This window comes from Pogonomyrmex barbatus, unplaced genomic scaffold (assembly GCF_055798465.1).
Source record: "Pogonomyrmex barbatus isolate J1 unplaced genomic scaffold, ASM5579846v1 scaffold14, whole genome shotgun sequence".
Taxonomy (NCBI): domain Eukaryota; kingdom Metazoa; phylum Arthropoda; class Insecta; order Hymenoptera; family Formicidae; genus Pogonomyrmex; species Pogonomyrmex barbatus.
In genome coordinates this window covers 3878865-3901109 of record NW_028297110.1, presented here as the reverse complement: position 1 = coordinate 3901109, position 22245 = coordinate 3878865, and the positions used below count along the sequence as shown (strand labels likewise).

Below are 22245 nucleotides of genomic sequence, written 5' to 3'. Positions count from 1 at the left end.
ATAGATAATAAATCATTAAATTCGATAGCATTAAAACATTTTAATTCTTCACGAATAAAAAATAACGTGTAAACTAATATTTGTATTATTTGGATTCTTTTATTCAATTCAGTAATTCGATTATCTTTAATTATAAAGGTTAAGTAATACAAAAATTAATTATAAAAGAATATAAGTTATATTTTTTTATCATTATGTGTGTACATTTCGATTAGATATTTAAATAAAATTACTATTCGATGAAACTGAACTGAACATGTTTTCCTAACATTATAAACATATTTAAGTAAACAAATTATAAATTATTTACGTAATACAATTAAAATAATTATTACTAACAAGCAACTCATTGCTCTAGTTGTTCCTCGAATGTTAATTCTTCGCGTTAAATTGCGTCAGCAATGTGTTCCGCACGCGGTACCTTAAAAGAGAGCAATACGATGATATTACGTGCAAGGCCAGCGAGGATAGGTTTGCCTTCAACCTCAATTTTGTATCTGTCACTCCAATAATCACGTTCCTAACTATGGCTGCATCATTTCCGGCACGTGCTGATGAGGTCCGTATGAATTTTGAATAACCACGATATCCCGTATGTGCCGCGTTAAACCCGAAATTGATCATCTTGAAATACTCGATTTTCCACGTTCGATGTCGCAAATAGAACGATACAAATAAAAGAATATCATTCGATTATTCCCAATATGTATTTTTTTACAAGAATTTTATATACTTATATATTTCCTAAAAAATACAGAAACATTTCTAGTTAATTCTACAGATTTTAAATAATTATTTACATATGTTTATCTATTTATTCAGAGAATTATTTCAAAAGCGTGTATTTTTAATTTCGTCAATATTTTTTTAATTAATTTTATAAAACATCATTAATTTGTATTTGTCTCAATCCTTTTTTAATTTTATGTATCTAAGTAAGATAGCAGAAAAAATTTTTATAATTTGTATGTGAATTTCAAATAATTCACATTATATTATTTTTTAAAATAATTTTCAGATAAGCATCTGTCGAATCAATTAGTTCATTTTTAGTCTGTCTAGGCAAATCTAACCGATGCCAAATCCACTTTGCAAGACGGCGCCGTTGCCATGCACCTTTGAAATTAAATTATTTTGGCGCATATTAACGAGCGCCAAAATATTCTTTTTAACACTTTCGTGTTGGAGGATAAATATTCCAAAAAAAATCTGGCACATAAATAAATTAACTAATTTATCTCTCCATTTTATTTGTAAGCAAAATTCGACTACATTTATATATCATTTTCTATAAGAAAGCAACCAGTGTAATATTTATTTTATTTTATTTACTCTATAAAAATAATCATTACAATTATGCGTACAAAAACTTCTTATAATTTAGATAATTGCAAGAATGCTTGTAAATGGTCCGTAATGTTTGCAATTTTGAAGCTTTGAAAGAATTAATGATCGTTTCTTCTCCCTTTTCTTTGCTCTTTTCTTCTCCTTCTTCTCATTCTCTTCGTACATTCAAAGAGAACCGTGGTCCTTAGAGCTACTCTCGTTTATCACTTGCTTGCTAGCAATTGCTAACGAACAGAAAGCAAATTGTCGGCACTACTACAGTGTCCTTCGTTGTTGCAATGTCTATGGCTTGATTTGGCACAATTTATCAATGTACCATAATTATAAAATCGGGATTTTATAATATTTAGCGCGCTCTCATTACGTTTAACGTCGATTCGAACGCTAACCAGCAATAATCAAACGCAAGTGAGAAATCGTATATCTTATAAAATCTGGCATACCGAACATGACTTCGATCCTTACTGGCTCGCCCTCGAGATTTTTCGGGTGGAGAAAAGGTCTCAGCTGCGACCTACCGCATCCCATTCCACGAAGAGCGCGTTTTTGAAGTCGTTACATTTTTAAACGTACATACGAAATTGCGAAAGGGACCGAGTGAGACATCGCCCCACAAAGGAGATCACACGACGGCTGCACAAACACTAACTGCGACAGAACAACAAGCTACACCGAAGACACAAGGCTATAACTTGTGGTTAAAATTATGTTCGAAATGCGCGTGTGATGTCGTATAGATGTATCTCACGAAGGCCGGACATCCACGCATATGCATTTTCGAATAGATCATTCCGAAAAGCGTGAATGAAATATCCTATCCTTTCGCGCACAAAGGACGGCAAGTGTAGCATTGACATTTAAGCGAAAATTTCATGGATTTAATTTTTTACAAATTTTATCAAGTTCGTGATAAAGTCTACTTCTAAATCTATTATAAAATAGATAAGCAAAAATAGAAAAGAATTTTCTTCATTTATTAAAATTAAGAGATCTATGAAGGAGTGACTTTGATCATTTTATATACAAATCTCTTTTAAATTTTCACTATCAATTATAACAGTATTTCTTATGTAACAAAATTAAAAAATTCTATATCTTCTATAATTCTATAATTCATTCATAATTAGAGTTGAAAGAAAATAGATTTATAGTAAAGATGGTAAAGTGCGTAAAGCAACGTCCGACGTGATTCATATGATAATCGCGACAAGCTCATGCAGAAATTGCGTAAGCTACTTAGAAACGGTTATTTTCCGGTGGAACATGCTAAGTGATCCATCTCGCCTTAATTAACGATACGCACGTTCTCCATACTCTTCGTATCCAAAATATCATTCTACGCTTAGAACGGCGACTGGCAAAGATAATTATCCGCGACATCCTAAATTTCCTGATTCCGCACATTAAAAATCATGATAATTACGTATCAAATCTGATTCATATCATATTCATGATGAGAAAAAAATATATTCCGCATCATTTGTTCATTTGCGCGTTGTTAAATTAAACAAAGGAAAATAACTTTTCTAGATATATCTTTCTCTCGGGACAAAGGAGAAGGAAAATTTTATGAGTACGAGAACTTCCTTGAGAGCACAAAAATTAATACCGTCATGTCAATGTTTAAACATAAATTCGTTTTTCAACAGTCATCGAAAGCCATCACGTGTATCTTAATAGTCGGCGTAAAAAGCTCGGGGGAACTCGAGAGCGTGAAGAAGCCAGAAGAGACGCGAAAGCTTTGTGCGCCCAACGAAACAAATCTATTTCCTGTCTGGTCGAGCCAGACGGTGCCGTTTTCGCGACAGGCCCCGCGATTTTCGGCAGAAATGTAACTGCGATATCGATTCGCGCCAGCGAGTAGATGCCGCGAAGCGAGAGAGCGAGAGCTCGCGTATTTATAGATGACAGATTTAGGCCAGAACGGTTTAAACTATCTTTATTTTGGCAGGTCAGCTTCTCCGCTTCGCGGGCCTCCACTCTCTCCAGATCTCCGATCTGGTCAGTCCCCGGCCGGCAATTAAAATCTTACCGGCCGCCTCAGACTTCCGCTGTCCTCAATTTCGGCTCGATGAGAATATTCCTGAAAGCGAATACCTCCCGTCGCTTTTGTTATTTAATTACTAGTATTCTAGATTATGACCTCAATAATTAAGAAATAACTAATAGCTGATCAAGAAAATCAAGTGCAAATTCAATAAATAGACTTCTTAGATAAAACACGAGCGAAACACATCAAGCGAAACTAATTAGTTGCGTTTGACTGAGTTCATAAAAAAATTGTAAGATAAGTATAAAATTAAATAAAAAAAATATAAAATTATAAGATAAAATTAAATTAATAATATGGTGTGTGTGTGTGTGTGTGTGTGTGTGTGTGTGTGTGTGTGTGTGTGTGTGTGTGTGTGTGTGTGTGTGTGTGTATAACCGATTTTGCTTAATACTTTAATTAAATCATTAAATAATTCATTCAAACCTTTTTTCAACATGGAAATTAATAAAAATTAATATCAATCTCGATAAGAGGAATCATAAAATTTTTCTCTCCAACTCTCATTCAAATAAGATAATTTTTCATGTTTTAAATAATGCTTCAAAATCTGAGAAACCATAAGAATATAGAAGCATATTATATAATAATTTAAAAAACAAGATATGCAATTTTTTTAATAATCGATCATCAAGTTTCACGAAAAGAATTGTTATTTAGGATCGTTAAGCCAGAATTTGTATTCTATTAATACGTTACATCTGGCACATTACAATGGTCGCTTATATATGAGTCATCCCACGTTAACCATCATCCGCGAAATAGCTTCTTATTGAGCGTCGCTTGATTTTGAACGACGGGTACTTGTCTCTAGTAGAGAGAAAGCGCAAAATTAAAGCTGAAGCTTTGGCTCGCTCATCTCCGGGTAACAAGAAGCTGGCCAATAATTCCTACGGTAGACCTGGATTAGAAACAAACGATATCGTTTATTTTGAGAGGCCAACTAGTAGGGCGCGACGCCACGTGCTTATGGGCTCGACGACACTCGAGACTTCTCCAATAGACTACGTGTCTGCTTATCAGTAGGATGTGAAATTTGTAGAAATGGAAAGTCGATTTCACTTCAGTCAAGAAATGAATCTTACATGTCATTTCATAACGCATTAAAAATACTAATCTCATCAGGACAAAAGTTTACGTCACTACCATATGATGTAAACATTAAAAAAATTAGTACATACAATATTGCATAATTCCTATAAAATATATCTTAGAATAATCAAGGAAGGAAAGCTGATTAATTTAATTTTATATTTCAGATTACTTTCTGCGAGTGAACATTTAATATTTTAATTTTTTAATATATTGTTTACTTATATAAATTATAAATCATCATAATCATTGATTACGTTTATATATTTTAAATACAACATAAAAGATACATGTACAATATATATATCTTTTATGTATCTTTAAATTATTCTCAATTGAGAAATTTCAAAGTTACTTGGTCCAATTATCTTAATGAAATTTATTTGATGATACTTAAGAATTCTCTTAACACTAATGTTTTCAACTTTCTAGATTAATCATAAGAAATTATAAATCGAAAAGTTTAAAAGTTTTATGTTTATAAACTGCTGATACAAAGTATAATAAATTAGAAATATGAACTTTGGAATCTGATAATAATGAGAATTACGATTCGCAAATATAAAAAATAATTTTCTAATTATGTATTAAATATAAAAATATTCTTTCTGAAAGCTAAGTTGCATAGACTTAAAAATAAATACAAAATTATATTTTTCTTCTGTGTTACAGAAATAAATACATACTACGTCTCGCCACTTCGTTTGTGTCGTTCGAGTGGTTCCCCTACCTCATCGTCATGAACGCGCTTCTGAACCCCCGAAATAAATGCTCGCTTCCTGTAACACGAGATCGCGGTAGACATTTTTCAGACGATACAAACAATCGTTTTAATAGGATTAGAAGACGTTATTAACGTTGCTTACATCAATCTTATGCGCTATTTCGTTTTTACGATGTGCAATGCATTCATGACCTTGACCATTTTACCATTTTAGATCCCCTTGAGAGCTGAATCAAAGTGCGGATGTGTTCCAATTGATATAATTTGAACCCTGCTAGATTGTTACAATGACGAGAAATAAATCATAAAATTTGGGTCGAGGAGTTAAGACTCTTTCAGATTTTTAAATCTCTATAAAACTGACACTCTCACAATTGGAAAAAAAAAAAAAAAAAGATTAAGCATTTCAGATAAAATTTAAAAAACAAAAAAATTAATGTCAACAAATTTTCGTTTACGTCGAAAAATTGACAAAAATTAGCAAGAGAGAATTATTTAATGATTAATCTTAAATAATATCTACAAATAAAAGAGGAGTTTAAAAGATCAAATTTATCTCAATTCGTGTATATTTTTAACTTCAAAAGTTCATTTTGCGTATATAATTATATTATATTATTGCGTATATAATTTTGTGTGTACAGTATTTCAAATTTTCTGTAGTGTGTTCGATCTCTAAGCTAACTTTTACCAAGCAGAACCTCCGAAAGTCTTAAACAGATCCGCGGAATAAGACGCGGAAACGTAAAAATTGACAGAACATTGTGCGAAACGTTACTATACTCGTCGACGTCGTTGCCCGAATAAGACAGTTCATTGCCCTTACACCACGGTATGGGATACAATTAGGCGGCCACAGTGTCACATTACGTATCTTTCCTTACGTATCTTTCTTTTTAATTAAGAATTATAAATAAAAAATGAGCTCCAGCAGCTTCCGCGATTCTGCTCCATCTAGATGGAGGAAAGACATGGGTATTTGAGTCTTATTTCTGTTCCTATTCTTCTTATTACTCTTAAATTACGTTGCATCATTGCTTTCACTTTCTCTCAAATGTTTATTACACTATCATTCAGAAAAAACGCATGTATATATATAAGTATACGTATGTCTAAATGTATACGCGTCCGCGATGTCGATTTTTTGAACTCGGATCTGTGGATTTGCTAAGCTTAAATAACTGCAGACCAGTCATTCCTGTGGGATGCGTATAAGCATTCTCTCCCTGATTCCAACGGTATCTCCGTGTAACAACATCGAACAATCAGCGACTAACGGGGAAAAATGCAGATCATGCGAATTAGAGTAACGAACAGTGTGCAGCAAATTAGCAGCGACCTCCTATTTATTTATATTTTCACACGGCCTCTGAACAACCAATTGTAAGTGTCCGTTGTTAGAAGTGGGAAAATATGCGCTATTTTTAATGTGCGATATAAAAATTTATTATGTTTATAAAATTATTTTAATTAAAAAGATTCACGTTTGTTTACAGTAAATGTATCTTGATACCAAATTATTTTGAATTTAAAAGACTTATTCACATCTGATCGCGAGTGATATTTAACGTATGCGCTGAGAACAGCTTTATGGATTCTGCGTCGAAAATAGTTTCTGTTTGTCTTGGACGAGCAAACGCGTCGATCGAAAATTTGGACATTAACTCCGTGAAATCTAATTGTTAGATGTTACATAGTGGCATAAAAGATATTTGTAAATGAAAAATAATCTACATTTCTAATTTTTTATTATTTTTTATGAAATTTTGATCTACGTTAATTATTTTCTATAATTACACTTGTGTATGTGTGTGTTTTCACTAATATTTTTTAATAAAATTTAATTACGCGATTATTTAATAGTTTCTATTAAATAATTGTAAGTAAAAAGAAAATACGAAAATATTTATTAATAACAAAATTAGTAAATTCTGAATAGTCCTTCTTGAAAAAAAGCTTAATTATTTCATTTAAAAAGTGAATTATTTATAAAAATAATTCCCTACCAAATATCCCCATCAAATAAAAAGAGAAGTATTGTCATGTATTCCTATATAGATAAATGCTTATAAAGATAGATTAATTTTTGTATTTCGCGATTGAGATAAATGGTAGCCAGCATAAGAGCAGTATAATTGAAAGTGTTGCTAACAGCATCACACCGCGTTGCAACTGTAATTGGAATAGAACCGGAGGGGGATTCAATTACTTAAGGGAAATGACCAATAAAGGTGGGCGTGCGAGAGAAAAAGCCATATAATCGAGTCGCCTTATCGTCTGCAATATCGATGACGACTCATTCAAGTGGTGAACTGATCGAGATATCTGTCGATATATGATATAATCACCGCTACGAGGCCGTAAATAATAAATACGAGTATAATCGTTCGTTATACGATCGTTATACGATCTTCCGCCTCGCCTTCGCCTTTATAGAGCGTAAAATTATATCCGGTTATTCTTAGGATCGCTCTTCCCAAAGAAATATTAATTGTACGCATCATCGAAGAAGCATGACACAAGATAACAGAAGATGAAGAAATTTATGAAATTTTTTAATATATACTTTTAAATTCTTTCCGCTTCTTTTTTAGCTATTTTTCTCATCTTCTCTAAAAGTTTTTTATTCTATTTTATAATATAATAATAAAATGATGAATTCTTATAATTTGTGATTTTGCTATTAACTGACGCGATACAAGTCCTTAATATTAATTGAAAAAGCTAGTTCTCGCAAAATTATTGCACTATTAAATATAAAAAATTAAAATCATATTATCGAAATTATAAATTTGACAAAATATAATACAAATATTACTCACCGTTCGTCAATGGCAGGGTTTGACTCATTGTGATTTCCTGCACCGGCATATTGGTGCTGTAATAAAGTGGAATAAAGTTAAAAAATTAATCACACAATATAATAACAATAAAAAATAAACGTGCACATTTTTTCTTACAACTTTCTTATAAATATTATGTAATTTCGTACTTAGCACATGCAGAAATATCACTGAAATATATAGAAAAATAATAGAAACTATTCCGTATAGCAAATAATTTTAGCATTTAATTTTAGCGTTTAATTTTAGCGTTACCGAAGGTAATGAAGGTAACAAATAGAAGGTAATAAAGAACAGTGAATGAACAGCTATTTTCGGAATGAGACCAAAAATGGTATAAAAATGTATGTGTTCTTGACAGGAAATAACAAAGACCGAATTAGATAAAACGTTTGAAAAAAATCAAATCAAATGTTCTGTATTTAGAACTTTGATAAAACATTTAAAACCAAAAAACTGACATAATAAAGTCAACGTCGCCACGTAAGTGAGTGGACAATGATTTATAAGAGCATAAAGAGCGCGAATGAAGCTTGCTTGCCAATATTATTAATAGAACGTTAGTTATATTAATAGCTTTCCAATTTTTCGAAACATGTTCATAATTTTTTTTATTAGTTCAAGATTTAGAAGTGAGTCATCACATATTGAACTTATTTATATTAATTGTAAAATAATATGATAGAATGTTGTAAGAAAATATTTTATGTAATATGTGTAACACTTATGTGTAACATTTTTTTATTATAATTTAATCATAATAATAAATAATTAATAATGTATATTACTAGTATTTAATTAACTTGTATCTATCTTCTTCTCTAAATATATATAATTTTTCTTTTAATAATAAAATTAAATATTGTTATTTATTTATTAATTAGAAGATTGATAATATTAAAGATTTATGAAAAAAAAACTAATGCTAATAGAAGAATATTTTTATTGAAATTTCCATTATATAATGAAATGTAACAAGCTATTTCCGTAATGGTTGTAGATAGAACTCATTGTACGAAATTAATCGTTTATGCAGAATTTATTTCATTCGGGTTATAGCCCTACCTAGAAGTTATTACTGGTGCAGTTTAAGGTGGTGCAAAGTATTCTCTACGAGGGTTTATTAATCCATTGCAGCCGAGCCGTCTCGCAGCTCTCTCGGTCAAAGAACCATAGGATTTCCAGTGAGGATTTATTTAGATTTCAGGTAAATTCTATTTCTCTCTCTCTCTCTCTCTCTCTCTCTCTCTCTCTCTCTCTCTCTCTCTCTCTCTCTCTCATTCGTTCGTCTTCCGAAGTTGCGAAATGAGTAATTAATCTGTCTCACACATCTTTTACGTTATTCTATAACGGCGAGTCATACTAACGGATTCTAAATCGAAGTACAAACACGATATCCGAGAAGAATATATGAGATCAAAAATCATCGGTTTGGAAACATTGTAAAGATAGTTAAAAAGAATGACAGTTAAATGACACAAATGAAAATAAAAAATTTTTAATTTCTTCACTTCAATTACAATAAAATGCATACTATATTTTATAAAAATTAACAATAATTACAATCTCAATGCTGTAACATTAAAGATCAAATAAATTACTTTAAAAGTAATTAAAAAAAGTAAAAATATAAATTAAAAGTGATAATATAATTACTTCATGAAAGAAAAATGAATCCAAAAGTTATTTGAAAAACTATATACTCTTATTGTGTAATATTATATTTGATATATTTGATATATTATATTTTTAATATTATGTTTGATACATTTCTTATGGTTTTATAATTATTCTATGAAGAATCTCACTAAAATATTTTCTATACTATATGCTTTTACAATTAAAAATTATCAATAATATAAAATAAAAATAATAACAATAATAACAACAAAACAATAGAAACAATAATAGAACAAATTTACATTTTAAAATATAACAAATATCAAATTAATAAAAATAAGTATTCGAAGAATGATATATAAATAAAAAGCACATTAAATATTCATTCGTGTAAACCGAAAAAAATAAATCCAATTATTAACTGAAAAGTATGATAAAATGTAGGTGTGAAATATATAAGCGAAAAGCATACAGTGACTCAGAAGATCGATAAATGATTTACGCTCTCTTTAGTATGAAATTTAAGTATGAAATTTTTAAACAATTTAGGATATTATATATTCTAGATATTTTATTTAAGAGAGTTATTTTTGTTTAGTAAATATATATAAAACCCAAATTAATTTTCTTTGAGAAAACATTTCTGAAAAAATTCTTGAAAATATGTACGCCTTCCTTAAACATATATAACTTCTCAATCTCAATCAGAAGATAACACAGACTATTTATCGTAAGAGAATTTCAGGTTTAACTTCTTGAATCACTTGATATCTCGCCAAACCTGTACTTATCATCGTAATACGTTTGACATAAAACAATAGAAAAAACAATATTTTTAATAAATTAAATTTTCTTTTAATATCCATAATGTATCTAGAGTGTCGCAAAAAGAGCATTTTTAAAAATGAAAACTTGTATAAAGTAAAAACCGATCAACCGAAAAGATCAAACGATGTTATACAAATAGAAATACATTAAATAATATTGCAAATTCCTACACTTTGATTTTATGAGTAAAAATTATACAATTGGTTTGAAACAAGAGAATGGCATTCAGAAGTATAGATTCTTTCGTGAAATGTATCTACCGAATATCGCAAGCTAAAAATAGCCATGTTATGGGAAGCGTTTGCGAATCACAACGCATAGGATCCGTGCAAAGAGTATCGCGTTTCGTAGTAAAGACGATATTCTAAGAGAAACACACGGTCATAATATACAGAACCGTGACAAAATATCTCGCATTTTTAAAGATACGACATGAAGAGATTTATAATGGCTGTCGCAGAAATTGCATACTTTCCACGAAGATTGAGTCAAACCGAAACAAGAACCATAGCTGCTGCTTAATTGGTAATATACAATTGATCGATTGATTTAATTAGATTTTAAATTATTATTATATTTATATATATAAATAAAATTTTTGTAAATTATTGATACAATATTGATTATTAGAAAGATTCTTGTGCATATTGTATGTTACAGTCCCAAGAAACTGGCTTACTGGTACGTAGATAACGCATATCGAGTATTCGCAGAGTTGTAACCGTGTGTATAATCTTCGATTATAATTAGAAGACATGTGGTAGACATAAGGACATAATACCACAATTTCATATTGCCATTACATAAGGCGAGCATTTTAATGTATATGTATACAAATGGTATACTTGTCTAATGTCGCTCACAATTATTTATACCCATGTTTGATATTTTCTTCGAAAATACGTACGGAAATTATATAAAATTATTTATCTGTAATAAAAAATTATATTATATATAATATATGAAAAATAATACTTAAAGATTCTAGCAGCGTTAAATATTACGACTGCATAGATTATGAAGAAAATAAAATTCACAATCTTATCAAATTATTAAATTCAGATTTTCCAATTTGATAATTGAATGTTCTTCGGTATGGCTGAACAACAAATGCATTGTGCACAACTGTCAACTTTTCAACTTTACTCCTGTATATTCGACATCGTTATATTAAGCACTACCCTTACAGCAGGTTTAACCAATCCGGATACGGACTTCTCGGAATCTTGCAGTTCAACCGGAGACACGCGTGTCGGATGACGTTAAAGGATCTCAAAGGGACGATTATAAGACACGCATTATGCGATAATGCAGTTAAACATGGGTTCGTTCACGGCTGTAATTACGCATTACGTGATATAATATGATTCATTTATGTGCTTTTACAATGTGTACGTCGATGAAGTGATTTAACTTTAAATTACGTTAGCGATATTTCTTCCGGCAAAAAATGAAACAATCTATCTAAATTCAATTTTTTTTAATTAATATTTTTTATTGCAAAGAATGCAATTATTATTGAAAAAACGTAATTAGAATTACTGTTAATTAGAATATGTTAAAAAGAGGGAAAAATATCATACGTTTTAATGTAGATAAAAATCACTCCATTTAAATTCTCATACATTTATTTACATTTAGAATTAATAACAATTATGAATTTGATATTCATAATAAAGATGAGATAAGAATAGAGATAAATTGAAAATTAAATACTGGAAAATATTTATGATATATTGAAGCAAAGCGAATCTCTCATTTAAAAAATGAACAGCATTTGTTCTTTTAACAAATAAAAGACAAAGACATCACTTGTGATGCGACATGAGATAAAGAAGCAATCTTACGAAAACATGTACCATCAGTTGCCATCATCCGACAATGTGAATATAACAAATAATCGATATAGAGTATATCGGATATAGCAGCCGCCGCATAGATCGAAACATGCATGCATCTCGTTTCTTATACTGTTAATACATTAACAAATATTGCAAACCTATTAATTGTTTTATTATAAATGACTTGTATTAATTTTCTCAATTTTTTAAAAGAATACTAATAACAGAAATGAAAGAAAAGGAGAGTTTAATCAATAGCATTATTGTTATTACTATTATAATATTTCGCCACTGTTATAATAGTAAATAATTTTAATTTTAATTTTAATAAATGGTAATTAGATAATAATGTGAGTTAAAATTCGTGATATTTGATATTTGATAATTCTTTCGTGATATTTGGTATGATTCTTTCATTCTTTCCAATTGCGTATCAGTAATCGTTTTCATAATTTCTTAGAAGTGTTTATTTAGTCAATGAATAATAAAGAGATACGAATAGTGTCTTTCCATATGAGATAATTCAGGTCTTTACTTGGTTACCATATATGTATCACGTAGGTGTCAGCCGTGCAAATTTCCTCAATTAACGCTTCGTTAAATGAATTGACCGAGCAGTTAAATAATTAGCTGGACCCTGTCAGTAGACTTTTATTTACAATACGATGTCGTCTACTCAGATAAACTATCCGCTTATTATAACTTCATGTTTTCATTATTTATAATTCGATTTTCGTATGTTAAGACAAAAAAGACTTCTTCCCGTGTCATATTGCAAAATATGAATATTTAAATAGATTATAAATATGTAGATTAATGCGATGCCTCATACATATACATTATGCGATACAATAGCTGCTAATAAACTTCTGCTTACTCCTTATTTCACGGTAGAAAAAAATTATTACGTGTTCTAAATGTGAAATAAAAATATACCGACGATTTTTCACACGCTAATAATCATAAAATAATAACCATAATCATATCGCCACATCATAAGTATATTATCGGCTAATTAGAAAAAATATATTCTCTGTACTCGATATCATAGATAGATTATCAAATTTTATGATGCATTATTAGCTTCTGTCAAAGACTATGTAAGTATGTTATAATAGGCATTACCTAAATGCATGCATGTTAAAGGATATGCGATAAAGAACACAAAGACTTCATCATTAACCTGCATTAACCCTATTAATGCTGATAATGCACTTGACAAAGTGAAAATAATATTCATCATTTACGACAGTGAAAGCATGATATCTTCAATACCTTTTTCTAGCGTTTTCATAAGCAATGAACTGTTTCAAAAAATGGAATTTATTAAAAATGAAATATTTAAGCTCAAGAAGTAAATCGTTCACGAAATATTTATATCTTCGAAATTAAAACTGTATTGTTTCATTTCTCTCTACAAACATCATATTTTAAATGATATATTTTTGCAGATTAACAATAACATTGTTAATAAAATTCGCTTTCTACAATCTTGGTATTAATTTATTAAAAACCTTTCGAATTTCATTTTCAAATAATTATAATTATATTTAAATTTTTATTCGAATTATCGATAAATATGTTAATATCAATTTAAAAACAAATAGACTAGTTACGAATTCAAATGGTAATATTAAGACCTATTGTATTATTTGACATTTCGAGACTCAAGCTAATAAATCAATAATTAATTCGGTTAATTATGTATATGATACTCACTTCCGGAAAGAATTATAAGGACTCCAGGCACTGGTCCTCGTGGACGGCACATTCTGATTCTGAATGGAATATCTACAGCCACCGAGAAGCATTCCGCAGCAATTCGGTAACAATCAAGAAACGAAAACACGTGATTCGTTCACTAAATCCCCGTCACTACAAAGTTACCATCCGAGTCCCAAAAGAAGCTCGATAACGAGACAAAATCACCGATCACGTCTTCGCAAAAAAATGCAATTTTTATGTCCTCATCTCTCTAGATCAATCTCTCTAGAATTCCAAAAATACCAACGTCTTTTCCTCTCCTTAAAAAACACAACCGACAAGGAACACGATGGTGTCCTTCAGAGGAAATGTCAATCAGGTTCTCGTGGATGATTCTCCGCGATTAACCACCAAAATTGCACTCATGTCCTCGTATAAACGAGACATGCTCCCCCCCTCCCTCCTTCCCTCTTCCCTTCACGTGAGAGTCAAGGATCCGAAAAGGTCCTGGAATCGGTCTGCTCGAGAGCGGCGGCGTTAGCACGAACGTACTCTATCCTCCTCCGCGTAGCTGGACCGATCAATGGAATCAACTCTCGCACTGGATGACGCGTCAGATAATTCCCCACGGCCGTCACGAATCTCGCGCGTCGACAATCCGGAGATGTTCGTGGTCGGTGTCACTCGTCGACAGTAATCCAAACGGGTTTACACGATGGGCCTCGAGTCGATTTCCCGGAAGGGGATGAAGACTCCTCGTTACGAGGCCCCGCTATCTTATCTCGACGATGACGCCTCGTCTGAATGCGATCCGTTGTTGGATACGCGGGAAAGGACTGCGTCAGTCGATTCGACTCTGTTTACGCGAGCGAAGTCGCAACGAATTTTCCGACGTACGATCCGCACGGAGATCCTGTTCCAAAACGTCCGTGTACCGCGCGGCGCACTGAAAACGACTGACGACAGACGGCAACACGAGTCGAGCAGAAATAGAGGGATGGAGGCGAATGCGCGGGGGAGAGGGACACCAGGAGAGCGCGAGGGATGCGCCGTGTCGACTACGGAGAAACCAAAGGGGAATGGAGCGAGGGAACAGCATCTCTACTCTGGCATGAGATCTAAAAGGGATAAAAAAATCTCTAATAAGAAATTTAAAACTTGGAAAATAGCCATTAAGTGTCACAAATATAGATTTTAAGAATCATTTCGCATAATTATTTTCCTTGTAAATGACAATTTAGCTTTTAATAGTAATTCTCTTCAACTTAAAATTTGATTTCTAATTAATTAAAATAATTACTTGTTTCATATTCTAGATCCTTAAATATTACAAATTTGGAAAATCATTTCGCGTAATTTTCTTTAGATAACGTTTAATTTTTAATGATTTCTTTCAATTTCTAGATAAAATTCGACTTTTCAATAATTAAAAGGAATATTTTATATTCCAAGATATTACATTTAAATTTAATATTGTTCTCTAAGAATTACTCATAATTTTTTTACAAATTTGAATATATATGCTGAATTATTTTCTACAAAAAGGTAATCCATCTCTATTAAAATAAATTCCCATTTTAGTATGTCCCGAATGTACCGATAGATAATTACAAAAATCAATCAATTCAATCTATTTGTTCTTTATGATTAAATGGATGTTCTTAAATGTCAATCAAGAACATACTTTACATTTATTACAAATTTTCCTGGCCTTCTCGCTTTCTTCGTTATCAACGGACGTGTAAATCAGCACGCGATAGTCAATGTAAACGCTGCTGTACTGTCAGATCAAAGAACGGAAGGGGAAAAAAGGGCATCATGAGAACATCGCATACATACACCAACAAAACAGGGAGAAACGATGTGGGAAGATGAAGAAGAGAGGAGAAGATGCGTAGAAGGGTAAACTAACAGTGAATGACAGAAGCAGAAAAGGGGAGTACGGAAGGTTGTAAAAACACGAAAACGAATTACCGATCGAGGACTCACGGTTTCTCAGTCGAATGATCATGGTAAATTATTTGGAAACGCAATTAAAATTGATATTATATAAAAAATGAGATAAAATACTAAGTTTCCATCTAGTTTTTCCTATGTTTTCCTTTCCATACAGTAGATTTTTGAGCTTTTAATTGACGCTCCTTACTCAAATTTGAACAATGAAAACATTTAACATCAATAATTCTTTTTCTCATTAAACTTTTAAGGCTTAACTTGGAACAAATTTTGATTAATCTAATCGGCGATTAATTTATCAAATAATACCCGTAAATATTACGGGCTTTGTTAAACCAGATAGAACTTTATCTTTTGTTGTTTAACACAAAAAGAAGATTAGAAGATTAGAGGCAGGATTATACTTAGAAATTTTAATCGTGATTTTGACAATCGAATCAATCTCTAATTAAATTAAGTCTCCCTTAAAATTTGTACTCGCTTTTAAGATCGACGCAGCACATGAGCAAGAGATTGATAACCACTGTGATATGTAAGATGATCTTTAACCCTGCAGGGAGATAACAGATGTTAAACGCATACAGTAAGCAAATTCATGACTTATTGTGGCATACATGTTGCGAAATTACATGACATATCGATGTCACTTGCATGTTATTTAAATTCTCAATGCTGCCTGCTTTCTTCCGAAAGATATATTTCTTAAATTACTTAAATACGAGTAAATATTTTAACATCATTTTAACATCATATCAGGGTGAAAAATTATTTAAAAAATGACAGAAAGGGAATTTATAAGAAAATTATTTAATAAGCTATAAATAATAATTTGGAATACAAGAAAACTTATTTTAATTATACTTATGTAAAAATAAAAAAAAACATATAAATGATAAAAAATAGAGGATATTATAATAGGAAATTGACATGGATTTAAAAATATATGTCCGATAACACAAATACGATATAAAATTTCTATAGAAAAGTAAGGAAATATTTTAAACAATAAACACTCAAATGACAAGTGACCCACTTGTTTATCGAATATTTTAATCCGTGAAATTCTATGAAAGCTATGTGAGACTAATTGGAGATTACGGATTACAAAACTGAAAACTCGTTAAATTAGATAATCGTAATTTTAATTTTTTTTTTGTTCTGATTGATTTAATTCCGAGTTCGTGATCCCGTAGCTCCGCTTTGTAATCTGAAATTTATTGGATTGGATCTTGTCGATGTATCCGTACAAAAACGTATCATGCAGAGCACGGGTTACAGAGGCAGAAATATATGTGTCTATTTATATTTACAAACGCAGGGGCCCCACGTGCGACTGCGAGACCCCGCGGAGGGGGTCGATGCACGATGATTCGGATGTCAAAAGATTGGTCCGTGATTCGGACTGGTCGGATTTTACTCACGTGTCGAGCTCCACCGCCGATACCAGCGTCTCCTCGAACTCCGTCATTGTTCTAACAGGCTCGCCGTATCTTCTCGCACATATCTTGACGTATCGAAACGCACGAACGTGAAACACACAGGTCGACCCAACGTCGCCGTTACTTTTCAAAACGATACTTCGCGAAGCGACCGTCAGCCGCGCCGTTTGCCGCGCCTTCGCAGGCCTGCCAACTCAGCGAACTCAGGTCTGCCTTCGGATCTCCTGAAATGTCACTGCTACAGTGGTTCTCATGAGAAGAATTTTTTTTTATACTCTGCAAATTGGCGTCTGATGTTACAGATGTTACAAATCCCGAATTCAGTCACTCGCACTATTTTGCACTAATGATTGCGAAAAATTTCTATATATATGAAGTTTGTTTAATAATAAAGAAAAATAATAATTATAACAATCTACAATTAATCTTGAAATATAATTTATAATAATAATATAATGCAATATAAAAATAATATAATATATTTATAATAATCGTTTTGGAATACTTAATAATTATTATACTATTAATAGAATATGTATATTAGATATTTTATCGATCATAATACTTACATTATACTTCTGCTATTATATGTCATTTATTGTATATTATAGTTCGAGTTCTTCCGAACATTAAAACAATATATGTTTAATTTATGAATACATACAATTAATTTGTAGAAAATCTGCCGTACCAACTAATACTACGATCGCACGAAATTCACGTGATGAAACTGTCGCGCATTTACTTTACAATGATAATGTATTGTATCCACGACGTCCATCTGATGTTTTCTCAAGGCTTTTCTTATTCGGTATCAGAGAAATGCGAAGAAATTTGGAGCAGCGGGATTTGCTACCTGCTCGTACGAACGCCGGTTGAATGAATGGTAGCACGTGGAGCCGTGCTACTCGCGGCGTGTAAACACAACTCAAGGTTACAACAATAATTCGGCTACAACGGAAATATTCGACAATTACGAACAAAATGTATTTTCCACGTTACAACATCTTTCAATAACTTTAAATAATATACTTTAAATAATATAATTGTTACATTTTACATAATTTTTAAATAGTGTGTATCGTACATTTGCTATTTCATTTAGGATGCGTTCGTTTTGGGCGCTCACACACTGGTATTATTCTATCTTTGGCGTGTAATGAATAATAAAGATAGAATGGTGCTTATAGCGTGTGAGTATATCCGAAGCAAACGCACCCTTATAGACTTATTACCATTTATTTAGCGTTAAAATTTATTTTATTTAGATAGATAAATATTTCATTTAGATAGATAATGTGTCTTATGTACTTTATCTGTTATAATAAATTATGAAATACGCTTATGAAATACGTATTACAAATGCAAATTATATTTAAGTCTGTAGAAATTTTAAAATGCTCAACATTATAGTATTCAAAATATTCAGATTAGACTATTATTAAAAACCCTTCGAGATACGTAACCCTTAGTATTTAATATTTAATACTAATGTTATTAATAATGGTGTACTGGGTACTGTTCGTTTTTTCGTTTTTGGGGTACGGAAACTCTTGGAAGTACCTCTCCGTATCCATCGGAGGGGTTATCATTTACAACATAATGTAAAAGTAATTATAAATTTTGAAGAAATAAGTCGCGCGAAATGTGTATATGCTTTGTTGAAAAGTTGTTATTTCGATACGTTTATTCATTGTTAATCAAGCGTTAATAAACATTTATAATTATATTTATACAATAAATTATAGCAACATTTGGTTCGTTTGTCAATGAAACAATGGAAAGAAACGCGGAGCGACGCGCACTGCTACCGTCCCGTATAAATGCCAATGAATGAATGATAACACGTGGAGCTAAACACAATACGCGCTGCGCGTAAACATTTCTCAAGGCTAATGACGTCTACAATGTGTGTAAAACAAAATATCTAACAATTATTATTATAATATTGCGAATAATATCTAACTAATACGAGGCATTGTAACATCTTTCGATGACCTAACATTAAATGCTATAATTGTTATGTTTTAAATACTTTCTAAATTATTTATTATCAGTGCATTTGCTATTTTGTTTAATAGTCTCGTTCCGATCTATCAAAGATAGATATGTAGACCTCTTTTGTATGTAGACCTCTTACAATAAATAAACTAGCTCTCGCTGTATGTATGTGTGTACGTATTACAAAATACTATACAAATTATAATAAAATACAAAATAAGAATTTAAAAGTGACCAATATTAAAGATATTTGGATTAAACTATTATTATAAAAATAATCGTTTGTAATTATCGGGAATCTATTATTATATGTATATTGTTTGATTGTAATAGAATAAATCATCTCAAGATGATCTCAAGAAATTCTTAAGAAATTCTTAAGAAAATTTTAAGAATTCTCAAGAAATTAAAAATCGAATAAGAGAATAAATCTGTATTTAAAATTTAAAAAATAATATTAAACAAGTTTTATTTCTTCATAATTCTTCTATATTTTTTATAAATTAATTTTTCTATTTTAATATAATAATAAATAAAAACAGTCATCTGTAAAAATTTATATTCAATACTAAATAAATTTAATAATAAATTATATTATTAATATGTGTATATTAAAAATATTCTCTAGTGCACTACGAAATTCCAGGATACATTTTTTATTATATACTTATTTTTGATGCAAGATAAATTCAAATTTTGTGACTCTTCTGATTTATTCTTGTTCTTAGTTTTTTTGTATTTTTCTTTTTCTTTGTTTCTTTTTATAACGTTTATATTAGTGTACGTAAATAAATACTATATGAATCACAGTCGCGCTTACATTACAAAATTTATATTTTACAGTTTAGTCGATTGCTTTAATCGAAAAAAAAATTAAGGGATTACGATTAAATCGTTTTGCTACTTGCATTTATATCTTTAATATCTGCAATAGCCTTGTATGAACCTAAATACTCTTCATTAAATTACGAAAATGATATCCTAAAAAAAAATCATTATTAAAAGATCTTTCTTTTGTTTTATATTAGTTGATGAACTTTTCTGTACAAATAAATACATAGAAACGAAATTGAAATTCTCGTTTAAATAAAAAGTCAAAATTTGCATATCCTGCATGTGAAAGAATATTATTTCCTAATGAACTCCAGATTGAGAACCTCTGTCTCAAGTTTTCCATATCGGGGAAAACGGCAACCGGCGGGTTGTTATTCGTGACAGTTGAAAAGGTTGGGTTGAGGATTATTCGCTGACTATGGCTGGCTGTAATTACGAATAAAGTGTCACGCATTATTAGAGAAGATAATTCTAACGAAACGAACGTCGCAACACGACGATCGGATCTCGTTAGTACAATAATTTTGCTGCTTTGAAATAGAAAGTACTTACGGTTTACGCGGAAAATCAGAAGAATCAGTGGTCTTCCGAAATTCTCCGATCATTGTGTACAATCTAAATTTTGTGGGATTTTTCATTTTGCAGCCACGCCAAACTTGACAATCATCCTAAATCGGATGAATAATAATCTCTAAATTGTTACGGAAAATACTCCTTAAGTGATCTTTAGTGCTTGCTTGAGATGGAGGATGCACAAGAGGAGGTTAGTTACAGATTTTCTGACAATATTAATTGAATGATAAATTTACTGTGTATTTAACGTGAGATATAGAAATTAAAAATATATATAAATTAGTGATTATTACTGTAATTACTGTTAATTACTTTCAAAGATATTTAGAATTTGTAAGCAATATGTGAAATGCTATTGATTTGATTGAAACAACCTCAAATTTTTTTCTCAAATCAAAGATAGTTTTTTAGCTGTTTATCAATCATTCGTTTATCTTTTAATGTTAAAAAGCAAAATAGCATTTTAATATTCATTTAGGTAAATTATAAGTATTTCCTTGTTGTTTTATATAAAATTATTTATGATTTGTTGTTTCTAGTTGCAATTTGTAGTAGATGATGTGAGCAATATCATCAAAGAAGCGATTGAAGTATCAATAGGCGGCAATACATATCAGCATAATAAGGTTAACCAATGGACCTCAAATGTAGTAGAGGCATGTTTAGGCAATCTTACAAAATTACAGAAGGCTTATAAATATATTGGTATGTAACATAATCTTTAAAAAGAAAAGAAAAAAAATTTATATAGATCTTTATATAATTTCTGAAGTAATTTGCTTTTCATCCAAATTTTTTCATTAATGTTAAATTATGTACAGTGACTTGTACGATCATGCAGAAAAATGGAGCTGGACTTCATACAGCAAGTTCATGTTATTGGGATAATGTTACTGATGGCAGTTGCACAGTGCGCTGGGAAAATAAAACCATGTATTGCATTGTATCTGTATTTGGATTGGCCCTATAAATTTGTCCACGTAACAAAAATTCTGTATTTAAAAAATTCAATAATTTGGCAAATATGAAATACATAGCAAATGCTACTTTTAAAAGTAAAAACATTCTAAAGTCATTTGATAAAACTCAGTATTTTTGCACAAACCACAGAAATTAACGCTTGAAATAAAAGAACACAAGTGATTGCGCTATTAAGATTGACTATGCAATGCAAAGATTAATATATATGTGATACAAATAAAATCATATAGATATACAAAATATGTAGTAAAAGTAGTAAAAGTATATTTAACTTTCTTTTATGAAAAATGATATTCTATCTATACATTGTAACTTCTCTCTATGAAAAATAAATGCAAGATATCGATTATAACTCTTGTATTATTGCACAAGTTAATTGTGCATGTATAATAAAATAAGATATATCTATATT

At 30.7% G+C, this 22245-nt stretch overlaps 2 protein-coding genes and 1 long non-coding RNA gene across 8 annotated transcripts in view; 2 read left to right on the top strand and 1 right to left on the bottom strand.

Annotated features, from left to right (window-relative positions):
- cnn (phosphodiesterase 4D interacting protein centrosomin) overlaps positions 1-17577 on the bottom strand; it is a 29230-nt gene extending 11653 nt beyond the window's left edge. Inside the window, exons 1-3 of one of the 6 annotated variants that reach the window (XM_089072784.1) lie at positions 14065-14139; positions 8036-8091; positions 5176-5268 (exon numbers count right to left, since the gene is read on the bottom strand). Coding sequence is in view for 5 of the 6 variants with exons in the window: in XM_011634710.3 (XP_011633012.2) it covers positions 8036-8091; positions 14065-14156 (148 nt within the window). In the remaining variant the exon portion in view is untranslated. Of the gene's footprint in view, positions 1-1790; positions 2016-5175; positions 5269-8035; positions 8092-14064; positions 15171-17426 lie in introns of those variants that run through there. The other 5 variants (XM_011634708.3, XM_011634710.3, XM_011634706.3 and 2 more) reach the window with 5 other exon arrangements.
- Positions 9143-14054, top strand: LOC105424466 (uncharacterized). Its single transcript, XR_967534.3, has 4 exons — positions 9143-9263; positions 10930-11029; positions 11165-11185; positions 11694-14054. It is a non-coding gene; the product is annotated as an uncharacterized LOC105424466 (long non-coding RNA).
- Positions 17578-20629: 3052 nt separating the features above from the next.
- Dlc90F (dynein light chain 90F) lies at positions 20630-22185 on the top strand. The gene is made up of 4 exons (XM_011634705.3): positions 20630-20788; positions 20925-21042; positions 21392-21557; positions 21674-22185. The coding sequence occupies exons 2-4, from the start codon at positions 21022-21024 to the stop codon at positions 21820-21822; spliced, it is 336 nt and encodes a 111-aa protein (XP_011633007.1). The 5' UTR covers positions 20630-20788; positions 20925-21021; the 3' UTR covers positions 21823-22185.
- The last annotated feature ends 60 nt before the right edge of the window (positions 22186-22245 follow it).

What these genes read in the sequence shown, in the direction of transcription:
- Dlc90F (XM_011634705.3), top strand. Translation starts at nt 21,022, where the DNA reads ATGGAGGATGCACAAGAGGAG. An exon ending in TGGAGGATGCACAAGAGGAG is followed by an intron (nt 21,043 to 21,391) that starts GTTAGTTACAGA and finishes TGTTGTTTCTAG; the next exon opens with TTGCAATTTGTAGTAGATGA. An exon ending in GAAGGCTTATAAATATATTG is followed by an intron (nt 21,558 to 21,673) that starts GTATGTAACATA and finishes AATTATGTACAG; the next exon opens with TGACTTGTACGATCATGCAG.